Raw genomic sequence first — 21727 nt, 5'->3', positions numbered from 1 at the left:
CCTGTTCTGTTGCTGTACAACCCTTTGTCTTCCAATCTCGCCCCATTAGTTTATTCCTCAATAAAAGTTGTTAGACTTCATTTTGTATATGTCTGTCTTTCCTCTTCATGACACCATATCAAACCTATGCACTTTTACAATGAATGTTATCCATAATCTGTTGGATTCGTGAAATACAAATCGTGGGGAGAGTATACAGGTGGACCTCTCCCATTTTGTATCCATGGACTGTTTTCTTGTCTCACTGGTTATTATATCAATTGTTTTACTGTTTGTGCCAATACATTTATCTATATGCAGTTGTGTTCATGTGTAAAACAGAAGCCTTCTTTTCTAATTAATATTGCTCTCCATCTGGTTTTTGGATTTTGTTTTGTGGCCTAGATTTCATGTTTTTCACCCATGCATATTAAATGGCCATGTGGCAGAACTCAGCATCGCATATTGGAGCATTTTTGCATCTGCTTCTGGACAAAGATTCTCCTATTGTGTCACATTAATCAGCTGGATGTTGGCATTCTAATCGGTTATGATCACTGTTTTGTTGCTTGGTGTTTTATGAGCTTTTCCTCTTGTTTTTGTACTTTAGTGGAGAAAGTAAGCATCCATTTAAAAATGTCATTTGTATACCTTTACAAATCGGGAGTATGTCCTAGCACTGATCAATTTAGAACCTTTGTTAAGGACGAAAAGTATTTTGATTGTCAGTATTGACTGTGCTAATACAAAATAAAGCAGTATCTCGACGCACAATGGAACACTAAAGGGATGTACCATTTTCACAATAGTAATCCAATAGATAGATTGGCTTTGGGACATGAAAGGGATCTAAGATTTTCGCAGTTGAAATCTAATGTCAGATTGGCTAATAATCCTTTGACTGGGCTCGTGGTCATAGTGGAAGTCCCTCTCTGGGGTTCTATCAAGCCCAAGCAGCTCATCTCTCCATACTGCTAATACACTTCTTTTCTAATGTTGCAGGGAGCATGCAGCCTCAAATGTGTCAATGGCCACCATATTGTTTGTCAACCTCTTATCCCAACTAGATGATCAGTATAGCCGGTTTGCCCTGGAGGGCAACTTCTTGCTCCAACACAACATCAGGAAAAGCAAGAGAAATCTTCAGGTAAGCAAAATGAACTTTTAAGGACATGCCCACAATCGGAGGGAGGGAAAGACAAAACGATCAGGATTATTTTGTTCTTTATTGTTGTGGAAGGATTTCGGTTATATTTCAGTTGTCACCTACTCGTGAATAGTACACATATAAACCTAGTAAGCCTGAACTGCCCAAATATCCTATGTTGCACATATTTCAGAGTCAATTTCTGTTCTCTCTCTCTGTTTACTGGATTAATTAATCCATATAATGCAGGAGCTCTTGCATAAAGCATGCAGACCCCACATAAACTCCCATCCTAAAGGTGCACTTAATAAAAATATACTAAATGTGTTTGATTGATTGGTTTATTTATTTATAGAGAGCTTTACACCAAGGCGCTGGTTGACTTCTTCTGTGGCTTTTACAAACATACAACCCCTCTAAACTACTTGGAGCTGTTCAGAAATCTTAGAATGTAGAATTTAGCAGTGGTAAAAGGACTGTTTGTGTCATTGCTTTTTTTACGTATAGGTTAGCCAAGTCCTATGGTTACCCCTTTTTGAAGAGCAAAACATCCTGCTGCATGGTTACAGAAGTCTAGGTTATTAAATACCATCTCGCCAACACAGCCCCACTCGCTCTGAAATAAGTGAAGCATGTATACACACCAGATGTTCATGCACTTTTTGGACAAAAGCGTTCAAAATGCAATGGGAAGTGGCAGTTCTTAGTCTCCAGTTAGTTCCATTTCATTTATTTGAAGGACTTCCAAATGTGTTAGTCTTGGTTACTTCAGAGATCTAATACGTGTCATTTGTGTGTCCACCAAGTCCTCCAAATAGTCACTACAGTGCCAGAAGGGAAGAGTGACCCCCCTGACCCTCTGTAGGTGACCTGCCAGGGTGTACCAGAGCTGGTCCTACTACGCCAGAGACGGAGTGAGGCAGTTGGGGTTGGAGACTTAACCACCCGACCGCCCCCACCCATTGTGCATTGCATATGTTTGCTGGTACCGCTGTCCTTTCCACAATACCCGTTAGTCTCTCTTCCGGTCAGAGATCTCTTTTGTCTTTTTCAGAACCACAACTCCAAGAATACCTTTGGGTGCAGTCAAGAAAACTCTGTCTAACAGCAGGGGAATGGAATAGACAAAAGACATGGGGCCTCATTACAAGGCTGGTGGTGTGGTAAAAAAGTGGCAGTAATTCCGTTACCGCCACTTTTACTGCACCGCCAAATTACATGAACAGCAAAACGAGGTTAATTCCATCTGCGCTAATTCCGTCTGTGGAATTAGCACTGGTGGAAATATCTCCAAGAAACTCGCTGGCGGATTTAGCACTGGCGGAATTACTGCTGAATTAATGCAAATAAAAGCCACAGTTATTCAACTGAATTAGAAGGTGAAATACTGCCAAATCACTGCCGAAAACCATCAGTAATTCTGCCAGAAATGCATTTCAGTTAACTCAACCTCAGTGCTGCCGGTATATGAATGCTGGTGTGTAAAATAAAAAAAATAAAAAAGCCACAGGTGCACCCAATCCACTCAGTAAGGGTACATAAAACGCACACCTTGCCCAAACACCCATCCAGACAACATGCCTCAAAAACCAGACAACTATGGCATCCACAACCTGCTACTGTACATTGAGTTACAGCAGCATGCAAGGCCACAGCAGGCTAGGAGGCGGGTACCACAAAGGCGGAGGAGACATGTGCTGCTGAGGCCGCCACCCATATAACATGTCTGCCCATCACCTTGGACACTGACTGATGAAAAATTAGGCACACTCTATAGCTTGGACGGCACACCATAGCAGACCTGCTGACCCTGATCGAGGCTCCCCTCCAGAGCACCATCAGTACTGCGTGTGTTTCAACACACTGTTGGGACACTGCATGGGGTGTCACAGCCAACATTCTCCAAAGTGCTGGAGCAAGCCTTAGATGCGCTCATGAGGCCTGCCCATCGGCACATTAAAGAAGCCCACCACCCAGACTCGCTGATGAAGAACTTTTCTACACCATTGCCCATTTCCCCAATATCATTGCGCCACTGGATTGCACACATGTGGCATAAGTGCCCCCCCCACGCAGTGGAGCAGGGATATCGATCACCCAGTTGCTCCTGGGCGATCTGATTCATTGCCTCCTGCCACTATATCTGGGTGAGCCTCTCCCAGATGGCATTCAGTGTGTTTCCCGGCACTAGCCCTTGAGATGGATAGTGTGCCTTCCCTCAATGCCAATGACCGGACTGCTTGCTCCCGGTTATAATGTCATTAGGAATCTGTATCCCCGGGAGCGTTGTAACGGAGGACATGTTGAGACGACAAGGGGCAGGGGGAGGAGTGTATGGGTGATATGCTGGGCAGAGAGGAGGATTCAGGGGACATCTGCCCCGTAGGGGAAGCTCCAGAACTTGAGGCGGTGGTGGAAGACTCTGGTGGCGCAGTGGAGGCTTGTGCAGTGGCCTGGTCCCATTCTTGCATGCCGTCTGTACTTGGATGGGTGGCCTGGCCTCTGACTCTCCAGCAGTGGCCCAGTGATGATGGGTCCAGCAGCCTCCACCTGTTGTACTGTCAGCTGAGGGATGCCGTGCTTGCTATGGCAGTGTGATTGCGACATTAGATGGGACACAATCTTCATGTAGGTCTTGCAGCTACTGGTTTGTTGCACTAGTTGTTAGTTTGAGACACATGTCTAGTGGTATTGATTGATTGGCATACGTTTGTGAGTGGCAGCGGTTTGCCTGCTGTGTCTGTACATGGGTGCGTGGCATGCGGACAAGTGTTGGTGGCGATGTGACATGCAAATAGGTGACTGTCCTTGACACTTGCTGTTCCATGTTAGCTGTATGTGTCCTACATCATGGCCTTGTCATCTTACTTGGGGAGTATTTCAGGGGGTTCACACCTTCTATGCCTCATGATTTACAAACCTGCACTGTCACATTAGTGGCTTGTGCAGTGTCTGGGTTACTCTGAGCTGGATGCATGGAAGTGTTTATATGTCAACATACTGTTGGGGTTGTTCTGCAATAGGCCCATCATTCACTCAAGTACTCACTGGGCTCTTCCTGGCTGCTGGCTCCAACCTCTGCCGAACACACCCCCTCCAGGCTTGACATTTGAAGGATGCTGATCACTGTCTCCTCCACGGAGTCAACTGCAGCAGGGCGACTGTTCCTCCACCTGTGGCTGCTGTCTTCCGATGTTGGTTGGCGATGAGGGTGTGGACTCTGTCTTGGAGGTCGTTCCACCTCTTCTGCATGTCCTAACTGTCCAGTGGGGACATGTCCTGCAGTCTCCACCATGTCCCTGATTTCTGCCCAGGTGGCGTTTTTGCACTGCTAGCTTGTCTTAAGGTTTTGTGACCCATAGAACTCCTCTGCATGGCCCACCACCTGCTCCGCAGGCACACTGAGCTCCTGCTCCATGAAGTTCTGCCTGTGCTGCCGCATCTCGCGCATCTCACGCGAGGAGGCTCTGTCCCTCAGTCGACAATAAAGCCAAACTAACCTCTCTCTCCTCAGCTTACAAAAAAGAAGTTTGCCAGGCTAAACGTAACTCATACGATAACCGTATAGCCAACTCTAATTCCAGCATGAAAGAGCTCTTTTCTATTTTAAAGGAACTTGAGTCCCCGATCGCCACACCGGACGCCTGCACCAAGGACAAACCTTGGTGCACGGACATCCAGCAAGCCCTATCACACAAAATTATTACTCTCCAAAATAAAATCCAGCAAAAAAAAGAAATACTTAAAATTCAGGATTCCCCAAAAATGCCCAATACCAATAATCTACTGGCGCATAGTGACTCCTTCCACTTCGCCAAATTGACCACCTTGTAAGTAGAAAAAATTATCTTGTCGCTTAAACCATCTAACTGTAAAGGTGACCTCTGCCCAGCACAGTTAATAAAAGACGCTGCCAGAGATCTATCGCCCTTTATCACCAAACTGATTAACGCCTCCTTCGCCTCAGCCACCATCCCTGCCAACCTTAAACAGTCCTGGGTACTTCCCCTACTTAAAAAGCAGTCATTAGACCCTCTCATCCCTACTAACTACCGCCCCATTACTACGGTACCGTTTCTTCTCAAAATTCTGGACAAAGCCGCTTATAACCAAATTCAAAAGCATCTGGAACTACACAACCTCCTAGGAGAGAGACAATCGGGCTTCCGTCCCTTACATGGAACTGAAACAGCCCTTATTGACTTGAAATCCCAAATTGACGAGCTTCGAGACAAAGGAAGAACAGTACTTCTGCTACTCCTTGACCTCTCCGCCGCCTTTGATTTGGTGGATCACAAAGTCCTCTGTAGTCACCTGGATTCCGCTGCCCATTTCTCCCCGGAAGCCATCAGATGGATTGAGTCATTTCTGAGTGAAAGAACAATGAGAGTCTTCTCCCCCTCGGCAGCAGCAGATCCCACCCCTATTTTATGCGGTGTCCCTCAGGGCTCCTGCGTCTCCCCAACTCTATATAACATCTTCACCAAGCCCTTGTTTGATGATCTGGACCATCTCGGTATCACCTACACTAACTATGCAGATGATACACAGATCCTCCTCCCGCTTTCTGGGGATCATGCGAGAGACACGGAATTGGTGAACAAGGTATATCTTATCATCCAGGCCTGGATGGCCACCCATGGCCTCTGTCTGAACGATGATAAGACAGAGTTGATTATCCTGGGCACTCAAACTAATATCAAAAAATTAGGTCAGGAATTCTCCTCATTTAACATAGATGGGAATATCATCCAAGTGTCCAAGGACGTAAAAACCCTGGGATTCTATCTTGACTCCACCCTATCTCTTGACAAACAGCTAAAATCCCTTGCCTCCTCAACGGCTTACACGTGCAAACTGATAAGAGCCGGTAAACCGTTCCTATCCAACAAGAGCTGCTTAATCCTGGCTAGAGCCTTAATACTCTCTAGGATTGACTATTGCAACGCTCTCTACGCCGGAGCAAATAAAACTATAACGCAAAGACTACAAATATTACAAAATAATGCCCTGAGAGCAGCACTAGGCATAAACAAAAGATCCCACATCTCTGCCACTAGACACCATCATAACTGGCTGACCACTGAGAACAAAATAACACTTAAGATGTTATCCCTGACCCATAAAGCCCTCAATAACTCCGCCCCCAAATACCTGATTGACAAATTCCATAGGAGAACATCCTCCAGACCGACTAGAGCTGTCAATTCCAACTGCCTGACAATACCGAACTTTAGACTTCAGACGATAGGTGGTAATAGCTTTCAGGTAAAGGCTGCAAAGATTTGGAACTCTCTACCACAAGACCTGAGAGCTGACTTACCCTACCCTCACTTTAAAAAAAATGTCATCCAACTCCTCACCTCGACTAACCTCAGCTGATCTCACTCGACTGTTGTCACCTTCAACCCGATTGCCCGCACTCGAACCTGTATATATTGTACTATCTGTGTCCCACTTATATTTTGTAAATACTTGTGTCCCATGACTTCACAGTTTTCTCTACTGTACATTTGCTAGGATGTTACCTGTAATTGGATTGACCTTTCTCAAATCCGTATACTTTGTATTCACTGTATTTTATATTGTACGCTATGCTTCGATGTAACTTGTAAGCTTTGCATTTTCTTGCCACTGCGCCCTGCTACCCTTGGGTCTGGCGCGCATAAAAAGTGAATAAAACAAACAAACAAACAAACCTTTCCCTTCCCTTTGCCTCCTGACATGTTTTTGGTGTCTTCTGAGGGGGATGGCACTCTTTGCCTGTCCTGAGTGTCCGCTGTCTCTTTCCCAGTTAAATTAACAGCCGACATAGAGATCCTGTTTTACAGAGCTAAAAATCGGAGTTGCATTGCCTTCTTACAGAGTGATAGTGACCCTACGCCTCGTCCTTTGTTGAGTTAGTGCATGGCCACTGTGTTGTCCGTCATTATCAGGACGTTCTTTCCCTGAATGGAAGGCAAAAAGGCCATCAGCACTAGTCTGTGATCGCCCTCAGTTCTAACAGGTTTATGTATAGTCTTGATTCTGTTGGGGACCAAAGCCTGCTCATCGTGTGATCCCCAATCCGTGAGGGAGGCATCCGTGACTAAGTTATCTCTGGTCAGGGTTACGAAAAAGGATCCCTGATCATCATGTTCTTTTAGGCGGACCACTACCATCCTTGGATGGTCCTACGGCACCAGAAAAGTGCAGGATGTCATGAGGTCCAGCAACCTCAGAAAGTCTAATACTAGCAGATATTGGGTGTTCTGAAATATCACCATCTGCAAGATATGTTGTTCCCTTAACTCTGGAGGAAAAGCCTTCCCTGGGGAAGAGTCTAGGACTGTGCCAATAAATGTAAGCGTTTGACAATGTGTCCCCTGAAACTTCTTGAAGGTGAGGGAGCAGTCCAGTTTGTGGATGGAGTGGCAGATGCTGCGAGCTCTGAACAGCTAGTCGCCCAGTTAGGAAAAGATGTGCATCTCTCCTCTCCTTAGACTCATTGCCACCACCACTACCATCAACTTGGTGAAAACCCTTAGGGCGAACTTAAGCTTGACGAATGGTCTGGACGAATGGTAGTATAAGCTGAAAGCTTGGAAGTGAACGTGGCAGCTTGCACTACTAAGCTTTCTGGTGTAGGGTGCCTTGACAGAAAGTCCAGGTCTACCAAAGATGGCTTATACTTTTTTTACCTAACTCCTTGTTGACAGTTGTAGCAGTACCTGATTTTTTTTCTCCAGAACTCCAAAAGGGGGTCCCCGAGTGCTGAATGGAAAGGTAGCACAGGTTCTTTAGGAGGACCCTTTTCTAGAAAGTCTTTGAGATTATTCTAGGTGATGTTGTTGACCGTACAATCCCACCCCAAATACTTGATGACCTTTTTTTCATCGTAGTCCTGTATGCTGCATTCGGGTGAGAATGGACATCAGAAGTGTCAAACTCGACTTCTGGAGGATTATCGAGTCCTCTGGCATCTTTGAGACAGTAGACTAAGTCTTGCATCTGAGATTCCTCCAAGATAAGTTCTCCAGGGATATTCAGAGCCCTAACGTGTTCGTACCCAAAGGGAACCAAATCGTTGTCCTTCGTCATTCTCAAAAGTGGATTCAGAAAATGTAGTCTTCAACTGAGGCTTCTACTTCGACTTCGAGGTTTACACTGAAGTCGAAGGTGCCTTTGGCTTCTGAGGTTCTTTTGTAGAGGATGTTTATGCTTTTTTTGCATCTATGAGGTCAGTGGTTGACGCCACTCGCGTAGCCATCACTGAGATCTTCTGACTTTGGCTTTTGGGTCCCCGGGTTGAAGCCTTAACCGATTCCCTGCCGGTGGGATACAATGGGATCTGGGGCCTTTCTTGTCTCTTTTGATGGGCCAGCGGGAGCTGCCTTCGAAAACACCTCCAACATTTGAATTCTAAAACCTTCCCATTCGGAAGCCAACACAGTCTTCTTGGGGAAACGTACCTGACGCCTGTCGGGTAAGGAATCTGATGAAGAAGATGGAGGGTGTCTTTTCTTACTCTTCTTCTTAGAAGACGAAGAAGAGAAATGACAAGAATCACTGCTAGATCTCAACCTCTTTGTGTGCTTCAACTGTTTTGTAGGCCGTTCGAGAGACTTGTCCCCCACGGAACTCCTACCTTCACAGGATTTTCTTTTGGAAGGGGTGGAGGATGGAGAGTTCGATACCGACCTAGGGCAAGCTTCAACTTTCTCTCCTTCAAGGCCTTGTCCGCCATCGATAGGCAAGTGCCACACTCAAACTCATTCTGGGCCTCACAAAGGCACCAGGGGCAAATTCCGTGCGGATCAGTGTTCAACATCTTCGGTACACAGTCCATACATCTCTTGAAGCCTGTTTTAGGAATAGACCTTGTGAAAAAATCACACACACAAAATCACAAAACTATGACATGCGCCGAAGAAAACATTCTCTGAGGCGAGTCAAACCATTCTAAGAGCGTGCTGTGCATTGTTGCGAAGGAGCTAGCGCCTTCCTTCATTCCCAAGCGCTTTAGAATTAGGCAAGACTTCTGTTGACTGTTTCTAGGCACTACAAAAGACCAGGGGGGAAGAGGGGCAAAGACCAGGGGGGAAGAGGGGCACTGAGAGAAGGCAATTATTATTTAAATATAAGGTGCAAATAACTATTAGCTGAATACATTGCTAAATGTTAAATTCTATTTAGCTTTACAATCTCAACGCACGACATAAACAGGCTCTCTACCAAACAAATGTGGCCTGTGCTAAAAATGGATCGCAGAGCTTTTGCAGTGTTGTGTCACTGAGTAGCTCTGGCAGAGCAAACGAAGTGGCTGAGCAGCAGTTTGCTGTCTGTTAAAAGGCCATGTATGCTAAATGGGGATTTTCAGTGCAGAATTATGGAAAACAAGTGTTTAAGGGGAATTACTGGACCATATAGAAATATGAGGAGAATGAATGAAATGGGGAGAGCATATTTTTATATATAAATGTTTATAAGTAGCAAAATTATGAAAAATGAAGCTACAGTGTATTTTTGCATAGGCTAGCAATATGTAAAGTAGCATGTCCTAAAACGGACATCGCCGGCCATGAAGGAAGGAAGACAGGAGCATGCCTTATATGGAAGCAGGACAAGTGCCACTACACCAAGTTATGAGTATAAAAGCTCCTGCCTGGCTCCAGTCTGGAGGAGCTTGGAACGGTCGAGGGACATAACAGGCCGTTCAGGGAGCAGAGTTATTTTCCCCATCTTCCTTTCTGTAAAGATTAAACTTGTTATCCTTGCAAGAGAAGACTCTTGGCCTTGCTTCCCTAGAAGGGCGTTCTTTACTCTGGTGTGAGCGTGATTAGGGGGTGCCCCTGTAAGTTGGGGTACCCTTACAGTGGTGATGTTCCCGATGTGATCTTAATTTCTTGCCCCCGTACTTTGTGAAGCCTTAGGCCAGTAACCAGGAGTAGAGCCACACCCATCTATAGTGATCAGACCCTTAAATCAAAAAATGAATCTATCCTGAGCAATTTTAGTGGGAACAATTCTAAAAGAAATCCTCTGCTCACTAAAGCCGGGCGTGGCTCCAGAAAGACAGGCCAGCTTTGTAATGGAGGAGAACTCCAGTGAAACACACCCATGTTAGTATACTCTTGCAAGTGATAACAACATGGGAACATGTATGTATGATACTATGGTGATGTGGATGATGTACAAGGTCAATGGAATAGATGAAATAGGACTTTTGGTGATGTACTATGGAATAGGACTTTGGTGATGTAATATGGAATAGGACTTTGGTGATGTACCATGGGATAGGACTTTGGTGATGTACTATGGGACAGGACTTTTGGTGATGTATTATGGAATAGGATTTAAGGTGATGTGTTAAGGAGTAGATGGGATAGGAGGGTGGGTTATGTATTGAAATTATCACATAGTTCTGTGTTTCTACTTTTTATAGAAGAAGGGATCCTCGGCGTATAAAGACCGAAAGGTAAGGGAGCCTCAGCCATAATAGGTTCAGAAGGTAGTACCACGCAGTATTCTTTATGATGATAAAAGCAATGGCATCCTTGGCATATTTCAAAATGCTGGAAAGGTGGTATTACAAAGGATATAAGGAAAAAAAGTAGTGGCTCAGTATATTGAATGGGCCTGGATTTTAGTCAATGGTTATTTGTATATTTTCTCTTGCTGTCTTTTGTGGGAATAAAGGAATGAAGGTGGATGAGTTGCGGTGTGTGTGTGTGTGTGTGTGGCTAAAACCAAAGTGGGAAAACGTAAGTGGGTGGTGGAAAATGTGGGTTGATCTGTATTTTTGTGTAATAAGCAGAAGCGTGTGCAGCCATAGCAGTAGGGTCTAAGTGAAGCATTAGGGACGCGTTCAATCTTATGGGTGAAGAAACCCCAATAAAACCTATGCATAGGGTTCTGCCATTGTATTGTGACAGAATAAATAAACAATGCATAGTAGAAACAAAGGAAGGGGGGTTGTCCTGCTCCTGGCCAGAGCAGGGCTCCCATAACAGAAACATGCTAGAAAATATGTCCATCTTTTTAAGCAGCAATATATAAAGGGGAACAAAAATACCAAAAAAGAAAAGCGATTTTAGATTTCTAGCAATTATTCAAGGATATGGATGATCATGAAAATGAAAGAGATCCAATGTAAGGGGATATACTCTGTAACGTCTAAACCTGCAGTAGGGTATACAAACCCCAGTCTATAAGCCTCCAGTGATAGAGAGAATGTCAAACAGGATTATCAGGATTAGCAACTGATGGGGGGAACGCAAGAGCTTTTGCACCTCCACCCCCATATAACCCATCCACAAATGCTGACATGCTCGTAGCATCAGTGTACCCAGAGGGTCCACAAGCAGATATAAACAATGAGTTAAGAGCATTGCAGGAAAGGACAGTCAGGTTACAAGAACCTGAAGAAGTATCACCCGAAATAAGGGTACCAGCGCAGAAAATAGGGGATTGGCAGTCAGGAGATTTTTTGTTTAGATTCAACCATGGGGCAATAAGAAATGTGTCTGTTGAAAAAGATGATGAGGCGAGGGTATGGACGGTTCTGGGACAACAAGTAGAACAAGCAAGGGCAAATTAAGGGGAAGATCATGGTGGTAGAAATAATGAAGAGGCAGGGCAAGAAGGAGATCAAGGAGAAGAGTCGGCGAGAAACCCATCCCTGCCATAAGAGGCAATGGGGAGGGACAGACCAAGAAATAGACCGGATTTAATGGTGGTAGTAAAAAATCAGAAGAAAAAAGGGGTAGAAGACAAAATAGATATGCAGATGGCGCTTATACATAAAGGAGTAGGGATAACACAGTATGTTCCATGGCCTCAAATTGACAAAAGAAATGCGATTAAAGCTCTCCCCGAGCTTATAGCCGGAGCTAGTAAATGGATCTATGAATTTGAAAAACAAACCGCAGAGGTAGCCTTAGCACTAGGAGACCTTAATAGTTTACTGGGCGTCATAGTTGGGGACCAGGCTGGGGACATATGGACAAGGGCTGATTACTCTGGGGTAAGTCTTGCAGATAATGAACATGATGGAGCAGCCTTTAATGAGGTAGAGGTAAGGGCAAGGGTATGGGATGCCCTACGAAAAATGTAACCAGATACTCCTGACTTACATTCTTTTAATGCAGTGCACAATGGGTGATGATGAGGACCCAGTTAGGTTTATTCTTAAATTACAGAAAATGTGGAGAATTGAGACAGGAGGGCAATGGGACCACTCAGTACCATTTTTCTGTTTTATCGTAAAGAGGGGATTACCAACAGAGGTCCAGAACGCACTAGATGCAATTGTGCGAGTTGACGTCAAAGGGTTTGCAGAGATACAAAGTATAATAGTCCACCATTGTAAGAAAATCAAGGAGCTGGACAGGGAGACAGCCCAGAAGCGGCAAACGGACGAGGCAAAACGAGTGGAAAAGAAACTAAATAAGGTTGTCATCCAAGCACTGGTGATAGCACCGGTTCAGGGGGAAACAGGAGACACTCAACAAATTGTGAATGCCACAATTGCGGCACGATGGGGCGAAGGAGGACAAGTACATTGGGGTGGGGATGGACAGTACCCCAACCCACAGTGGTAGTATGAAGGAGCACCAAGGGGAAGGGGAGAATTTCGATGAGAAAGAGCAGGAGGCTTTGGGGGGATAGGGCCTCGGGGAGGAGGATTGGGAACATCACAGTGCTGGTATTGCGGGAGATGGGGGCATTTTGCAAGGGAATGCCGGAACAGGCCTGGGATGGGATTTAATTATGGGCCATCACCTTCAGGGCAGAGATTCGAAGGGCCTCAAGGAATGGGACAACATCAGTTTGGGCGAGGGGGTCCAAACCATTTCTTTTATGGGGCTGACAGGCAGGGGCAACATGGGCAACAACCACAGTAGGGTGAGGGAATACTATTTAACAGGATGGCAGGGGGAACAGGCGCCCCATTCCAAGGAGTTACAATGGTAGGGGCGGCCCTTTTTCATTCCCCTGGACAAATACATATTCTGATTAGGACAGCCCACAGAGAGCACTCACATGTCCAATCCTATTGACAACTGCACACTCTGAAGAGGAGCCCTTGGAGGAGGAGGAAATAGGAAATAAGCAATTTATATTTATGGTAGATTCAGGTGCAACTAAATCATGCATTATGGGGGGGATTTTCCATTATCGGGTAAAACTCTTGACACGCAGGGATTCTCTGGGGCTATTACTAGAGTTCCATACACTGTTGAGCTGGATATAAAAGTGTGAGGGAAGGTAGTACGAGCCCCCTTCTTATATTCAGAGTTTCCCTGTGAACTTGTTGGATAGGGATCTGCTTAGTAAACTAAATATAACTATATCATTCACAGATCAAGGGGTAGTGTGCTCCACTCCAGGGATGTGTTTAGCTCGAGCAATGGTAATAATCAATGCAATGGCAAGGGAGTCAGTAGTCCGTGGGGTTCCTGTAGTCCCAGCATACTTTCCTATGGTATCAAGGTATTAGCAAAAGCAGTGCCTCAAATTGCGACCAAATGTTTGCGAGTGCCCACACATTTTATTTTTTCGACCCATGGTGCCACCCGAGATGGTAGCAGGGACAATATTGTCATTAGATTTGCAAGGACTAGTAGTGTCGGACAAAAGAGTAGTCCTGATTGGAACAGACCAGGATGGGTACGAGTGGAGCACAGTATTATGTATAGATCCGATAGTACAATTAAAGGAAATGACTGATGAGGAGTTATTTGAGGACCTTGAGCAAAATGGGGTGATTATTTTGGAAATCTGCATCCCCTGTGATATTATGGTGTAGTATAGGAGGGTACAGTGCCCCCTGATGGCAGTGGTGACTGCATCTTTATTTTTTGTGGAGGACATGTGATATGTGCCAGCACAATTATGGACTGTTAATCCACATGATGTTGGGTTACTAAGAGATGTGACCCCAGTACAGATTACATTGAAGTCAGGTGCCTAGCACAATCATCCAGTATGTGGATGATCTGCTGGTATGTAGTGAAAATGAACATCAGTACGGGAAGGATTCTGTTGCATTATTGCAAATGCTGGGTCACAAAGGGTACAGGGCAGATAAAAAGAAGCTACAATACTGCCAACAGGAGGTACTATACTTGGGACAACTAATTTTTGCAAATGGGGAAAAAATATTACCAGATAGGGCGGTGGCAGTACGTGCCACCCCTAGGCCCAGTACTGTTAAGGAAATGCAGCAGTTTTTCGGTTTATGTAATTATTGTAATTATTGTAAGGCATGGATCCTAAACTACGCAGTTTACACAAGGCCGCTGTTGCATAGTCTTAAGAAAGGACAGAGGACTTAAAAGTAAATTGGAATCGACTGACAAAATTAATAGACAATTTGAGTACTTAAGAGAAGCTATTTGTACGGCCCCTGTTTTAGCAACTCCGGATTAGACACAGAAGTTTTATTTATTTTCCCACTCTGATGAACGGCTCATGTATTGACGGAAGGACCTTTTTTGAAAATATTGACGGAAGGAGACCTACTATATGTTGGTGGGTCATCAACAATTGACCAGGAGACAGGACGAAGGCAGTGGTGCGCGGTAAAGGGGGGAGAAATAGTGACCACCCCTGTAGAAAGCAAGACCTCAGCATTGCCAATATTACAACTGGACCATTATTATCTGGGGAACTGATCAGCCCCAGGTCTCTCTTTCTCCCTCTCTCTCTCCCTTTCTCACTCTCTTTCTCTCTCCTCCCTCTCTTTTTCTCTCTCCCTCCTTTCCCCCTCTCTCTCCCCCTCACTCTTTCTCTATCTCTTTCTAACTCTCTCTATATATCTCTCTCTCTCTTTCTCTTGCTTTCTCTCTATCTTTCTTGATAACCTTTTTTCTCTTCTCCAGGAATAAGCAAGGATGGCTGACCGACGTGTTCAAACCTCTCTGTTATGTAGGGATAAGATTAAGATAAAAGTAATTTGTTCTAGGAATTGTGTATTATATATTTTTAGTATTATATTATTGTGTATGACGCTGGTCGTGGTTGTTGGAGGGGATGGCGCTATGTCTGTTATATGGGGTTGCCAAATAAAGGGGGGGAGGACAATTGGAAAATAATGCTAATATGAATATATAAAAAAAGGAACTACAAAATGGCTCATTTCTTTGCCGCTCACCCCTGCAAGTTATCTTAGATGAATGAAACGGGAATACAAATGACGTATGATTTATGTAAGGGGTTGGGCTTTGATGCCATTTCTGACATCCAGCATTTGGAAACATTGGGCCTCATTACGAGCATGCCGGTCTGGTAACAACGGTGCGGGTAAGCATAGCGGCACAGTTTTTACCGGACCGGCACACTCAAGAGTCTGTGGGCAGCTTCTGTCTCGACCGCCAGGTGTGACCAGGCGGGAGGGACGGCAGCCGCTCGCAGACTTTCCGGGAAGCACCAGCACCGTTTTTAATGGTGCTGCTGCTTCCGTCATCCCCATTCCCATTGAGTCCTGTGGGACTCAATGGGTTTGGGGTTAACATTTTCCGGTGCCTGACTTCCAGGAACACTGGGGTAGTAATCCCCCAGTGTTTCCGTGAAGCCAGGTGCCAGAACAAATCACAACTCCGGTGGCGCCCTGCCGGTTTTACCGGCACGGCTACCGCCGGAGTTGTAATGAGGCCCATTGAATAACTGGTACTCCGATATGCGCACTGCAGGAAGGAATATAATCAATGAAAGCTGTTACGTGTGTGCACTTATCCCGCATGCGTCAGGGGCTCCTAAGGTTTTAGTTTCACATCCAGGCCCACTACAAGTACCATATTTTTCCTTGCGAGATTATTCAAATGTCAACAGCAATTGGCAGTGCACCACAGTGACGTGCCCGGCAGATGGACTGATCGAGTACAGCAGAGAAGCAATAGCCCAAGTAGAGACTATGGGTGCGCAAATATGCTCCCAATACATCACAAGGCTGACATGGATTGCAACAATGGAGAAGCCAGTGCGAATACATAGAGCCATAGACTATGAACTTTGTTTTAGCAATGAACGATGTGTTCCTGTTGGCGCAAACACACAGTGCAACCACACTCTTGTGATCCATGATATGATGAAAGGTACGGCATCAGTGATGGATTACTACTGGGTTTGTGGCCAACAAGTTACTTGCACCTCCCACCCTAATGGAGGGGAAAGTGTTCACTGGCCACCCTGCACTCATTGCTACTAGTAATCCCGGAAGAACACCAGAAGGGAGAAGAAATGCCTGTCAAGGTGCCAACAGCCACTGAAGTACCTAAAGAAAGCAGAAAGAAACTTGCAGATCACACAAGCATTTGGTATCCTGCCAGAAAAAGGACGATTTCATCAGCAGGGAAGAAAGAAGAGGTCGAACTATGTCTCAAAGGACTCTTCCACACTGCTCAGAGGAATACCTGATGCGTATCGACTTTTTAGCTCAGCAGAGACTTTCTTTTCATCTTTTTTGGCTCCTGGGGTACAAGCAGCAGCTAACACCAAGTGGGTTCAGATCGTCCAATGGGAGCTAGTCCAGCTGGCCAATCACACAGAGAATGGGTTCAATGCCTTCAAAGTAGAGCTTGATGCATTGAGATTCATGACGATGCAAAACCAATACATGCTGAATTTGCTAACAGCCATAGAAGGAGGATTGTGCAAAAAGTTGGGAAGCAGCTGCTGCACTTTTAAACCCCTTGAGGATGCTGAGAATGGGTCACTACCCCACGTCATTGAGGCGGTGCATAATCTAGGTGTTCAAATGAAGAAAGAAGGTGGAGTTCATAACACGGATTGGCTATTGCTTTCCTTTGATTGGGTCCTGTCATTGTTGGGGGCAGCAGTAAAAATACTGGTTCCTGTTATCATATTCTTCTTAGTCCTCTTCTGCACGTGCCAATTGCGTCTCCAATGTTGTGTTAATATAGTCCCTAATTGTGCAAAGATGATGGTATCAATTGTGGGATCTAAAACACCTTGCCATACAAATAACAGCGAAACTCAAACTAATAATTCTCGGGTTGTAGATATGTTGGGTGGGGATGAGTTTGTTACTGTAAAAGTAACGAAAGGTGGGAATGTTGGGAAGGAGCTATCGCCTTCCTTCATTCCCAAGCACTTTAGAATTAGGCAAGACTACTGTTGACTGTTTCTAGGCACTACAGAAGAGCCGGGGGAGGAGGGGCACTGAGAAAAGGCGCAAATAACTATTAGCTGAATAAATTGGTACATGTTAAATTCTATTTAGTTTTAAAATCTCAACGCACGACAGTGTAGGCTCTCTCCCAAAGGAATGTGGCCTGTGCTAAAAATGGATCGCAGAGCTCATGTAGTGTTGCGTCACTGAGTAGCTCTGGTAGAGCACATGAAGAGGCTGAGCAGCTGTTTGCTGTCTGACAAAAGGCCATGCATGCTAAATGGGGCTTTTAACATGCTCAATGCGGAATTATGGAAAACGGGGCTTTAAGGGGAATTACTGGACCAGATAAAAATATGAGGAGAATGAATGAAATAGGGAGAGCTTGACGGTAAAATGATTTTTATATATTAATGTTCATAAGTACCAAAATGGTTAAAAATGAAGCTACAGTGTATTTGTGCATAGGCTAGCAATATGTAAAGTAGCATGTCCTAAACCAGAAATCGCCGGCCATGAAGGAAGGAAAACTGGAGCCACTAAAGCAAGTTATGAGTATAAAAGCTCCTGCCTGTCTCCAATCTGGAGGAGCTTGGAATGGTTGAGGGACAGAACAGGATGTTCAGGGAGCAGAGTTATTTACCCCATCCTCATTTCTGTAAAGATTAAACATGTTATCCTTGCAAGATAACACTCTTGGCATTGCTTCCCTAGAGGAGCGTTCCTTACTCTGGTGTGATTAGGGGTACCCGACAAATAATCAATTATAATATCCAAATCTACCTACCTTTCAAAAGGGCTCTGCCATTTCAAGTCTCGGGAGGATAGCTGAGGGGCAATGCGCTTGCCTTGGAAGCAGGACGACGCAGAGCAACACAGGTTCAATCCCCGTGTCCGTGCTTAGAAACTTCTGGGCATTAAGCACATTATAAATAATCAATCAGCAGTACCCCTGTAAGTTGGGGCACCTTTACAGCATGCTGTGAAAAGCGGAATTAAGGTAACTGGGTGCAGTGCATGCTATTTATATCATCATCGACGTTGCGTCCGGATGCAAGAATGGAACGGTCGAGGGACATAGATGCCGTACAGCACCACCTGCTGTCAAAATGTTTAGAGATTGAATAGCTAAAAGGAGTCCGTGGGAGGACATAATCCATTACAGGAAATGGTTATCATAATTTGATTTTCAATTCCATCACCCAAATATGCGTAGTAATTTCATTGCTTGCTTGCTGGGTGCTGCAGGGCTCCTCCATCTTGAAACTTCTTTTCTTTTTTTTCTCTTTATTTAGTATTATTACACAAACAATATAATCAATACATAAGTGAGTATAGTAATCAAATAATCCAAACTAATCCATACAACCAACCATACTAAAAACCAAAACCATAAACATATTCCCTACCCACCATTGAGACCCAATACATAACACACAGCACAAACTACAGAAATCACAGAACAAACATATGAAACCCTCTCCTCTCCCTCTCCCCTCATCTTCCATCTCTCGCCTAATCAGCTACTACCATCAACTACACTATCTAACCTACCATTACCCATATGGGTCATTAAAGTTTCACCATCTTTCTAGATATTCCCCCTCTCGATTGAATCTGGTTGATTGGGATTTCTCAAAATGTGAAAGTACATGCATATCCATCAACCAATCCTTCAGTCGTGGCTGTTTACTAGTCTTCCACACCTTGAGTATTTGTTTGGTTGCCATCAATAAAGCTCTATCAATCCAATACGAAGAGTTACAAGCCTCTTCACATCTACCCTCACTTGAAAGAAAAAGTACAGCCATTGCAGTTCGTGGAAAGGAAATATTCACCACAACATCAATTCTATCTAATATGTCTTTCCAGAAGTCTTAACACCTTACTACACTTCCATAGCATATGCACCAAAGTTCCCTTCATATGATGACAGCCCCAATAATGATTATATCGCATATATTTGGTTTTTTGTTCATCGGACCATCTAACATCAGTTGCCTTTCAATCATTAATTGCTCTAAAGATCTAACCTTACCCAATTCTCTTTGACCCAGACCATATTACTCCACCAGCTCCACGTAACAAGTCATTTTCTCATCCTGCCATATATCCTCAATCTTTATAATACCCTTTTTAGCCCAGCTTCTCCAATTCAACAGTTTGTTGTCAATTTGCAGCCCTAGTTGAGCCAAATAGACGCCTCCCCATACATAAACAAATCTTGCCCACATCCCAGGATCCATTCTATCAATGCGGTTCTTGTCACAGCTGCTGATTCCAATTTTACCTTCGGATTAGGTAACCTTTCAAAAGAATATAGACTATCTAAAGCAAAGGGTTTAAGTTTCTCTCTTTCCATAGTAAGCCAGAAAGGTTCTGATCTTTTCCACTCCAAAAATAATAAGAAGCCTTTTTAAGTAAAAATACTCTTATAGTATTTTTCCAGCACTGGATGACCAAAACCCCCCTCTCTAACTTGCTGAGTCAAAATAAAACAAGGTATTTTTGGTCTTTTACCCACACCGCACAAGAAATCCATAAATATTCTATCAATGAGTTTCAGACCTTTTTGGTATGTTTTATAGGGAGAGACTGTAAATAATATACAACTTTAGGTAAAAGCATCATTTTTATAGCATTCACTTTGGCCCAAAGGCACAGAATTAAACAATCCCATTTACGTATATCTCTTTGTAAAATCTCAATTAGTTTGTCAATATTAAAATCCATTATCCTCTTCCTATCCCTCACCAGATAAATCCCCAGATATTTAACATAAGAATTCGCCCATTGACAATTCCAGTCTAACAAACCCCTAGTTCTAGGATATACTTTAAGCGGGAAAACTACAGTTTTTTTGTCAGTTGACTCTATAGCCAGATAGTGAACCCTCCTCCTCTAACATATGTTTCAAAAGGTTACCCCCATGCACCAGTTGGCCTAAGTTTGGGGATGGATGTGGAGGATCCATCCTTCCGAAAATGGAGGTTGAGGACAGGAATATTTGAAGAAAGAGATGTGGTAGAAGGAATTTTAGCTAGTATGAGCCAATTCATTGAGATTAATGAGGGCTCTGCTAATCAAGGGATTGTGTGGGATCGTTTTAAGGCAGTAATCAGGGGAGAATTGATAAATAGGACCTCTTGTCTTATGAAGAAAACTCTTGATGAATTAAACGCGATGGAAGGGAAGTTGTCAAGGTTGCAGCAGAGATCTTCTCGATTAGGTAGGGCTAAGGATAGGCGTGAGATGAATCATGTCCAGGAAACATTGGCAAACTGGACTGCCTTGATGCCTGAATAGGGTTTATTTTTACAAAACAAAAATATTGGGAAAGTGGAGACATGAGTGGGCGATTGCTGGTGAAGAATTTGAAGAGTATGAGAGTAAGATCTTATGTAGAGGGGATAGAAGACGAAAATGGCCAAGTGGTTTGGAAGAATGTCGAGGTGTGTGTGAGTTTTAAAAATTATTATGGGAAATTATATACAGAGGAAGGACTAGTCTCTCAACAAGATCTGGAGGACCTATTTAAACATATTGACATGGAGAGAATATCACCTGATTACAATAGATGTTTGGAATCGGATATTGAAGTAAATAAGGTTCTATTAGCAATTGGGCAACTCAAGTTAGGGAAATCCCCAGGGTTAGACGGTTTACAAGTGGAATTCTATAGGAAATTTGATCGTTTTTTGGCTCCCATTTTATGTAAATTATTTAATAACTTTTTACCGGGTATGAGCTATGTCACTCAATTACTGAAGCCTTGATTACGCTCATACCGAAGGAGGGGGAGGAATAATAGGAAATGCCGGAATTATGGAACAATATCCTTGTTGAATGTTGATATTAAAATATTTACTAAAATAATGGCGAATAGATTGACTAGCTGTATAGGGAAAGTAATTCATGAGTCACAGGTAGGGTTTATGAGGGATAGATTTGGTTATGATAACATCAGGATGCTTGTCTATATAATAAGTCTTCATTGCAATACACCTATAGACACTGCTCTTGTTTTCATGGATGCTGAGAAAGCATTTGATAGGGTAAATTGGAGTTTCTTGAAATTCACGATGGGTAAAATGGGATTTGGCAATACATTTATGGGGATGGTTCAAGGTTTACAGGCTGCGAAGGCACGCATTTGGGTCAACAATGAGATATCAGCTATGTTTAGTCTTGTCTTACTATGGGAACGAGACAAGGTTGTCCGTTATCACCATTCCTGTTTAACATTACCTTGGAACCCTTGATGGCTCTGATACGCAATCAGCAAAGGATTTGAATTTGTGCACAACAAGGTTAGTGCTCTCGTACGCGGATGACATGGTAGTGGTTCTTTCGGATCCAGAAAGGGGTAGTGTTATCGTTAAAGAGGTTTTTGAGAGGGTGGGTAAACTTTTGGGTTTTAAAATCAACTGGAATAAAGCTGAGGTATTCCTGCTTTCCACGACTGTAAGAAGGGTTAATTTTGCAAA

The 21727-nt window shown here is 44.0% G+C and overlaps 1 protein-coding gene across 3 annotated transcripts in view; it reads left to right on the top strand.

The window, feature by feature from the left end:
* STAT1 (signal transducer and activator of transcription 1) overlaps nt 1-21727 on the top strand; it is an 876601-nt gene that overhangs the window by 102273 nt on the left and 752601 nt on the right. For all 3 annotated transcript variants that reach the window (XM_069615679.1, XM_069615677.1, XM_069615678.1), the window contains exon 3: nt 982-1126. In XM_069615679.1, coding sequence (XP_069471780.1) covers nt 982-1126 — 145 coding nt within the window. The remainder of the gene's footprint in view (nt 1-981; nt 1127-21727) is intronic.

The sequence above is a fragment of the Ambystoma mexicanum genome, chromosome 9 (genome assembly GCF_040938575.1).
Source record: "Ambystoma mexicanum isolate Mex_15411 chromosome 9, UKY_AmexF1_1, whole genome shotgun sequence".
Lineage (NCBI taxonomy): Eukaryota > Metazoa > Chordata > Amphibia > Caudata > Ambystomatidae > Ambystoma > Ambystoma mexicanum.
The sequence above is the reverse complement of the archived record's forward strand: the minus strand, read 5'-3'. Positions and strand labels throughout refer to the sequence as shown.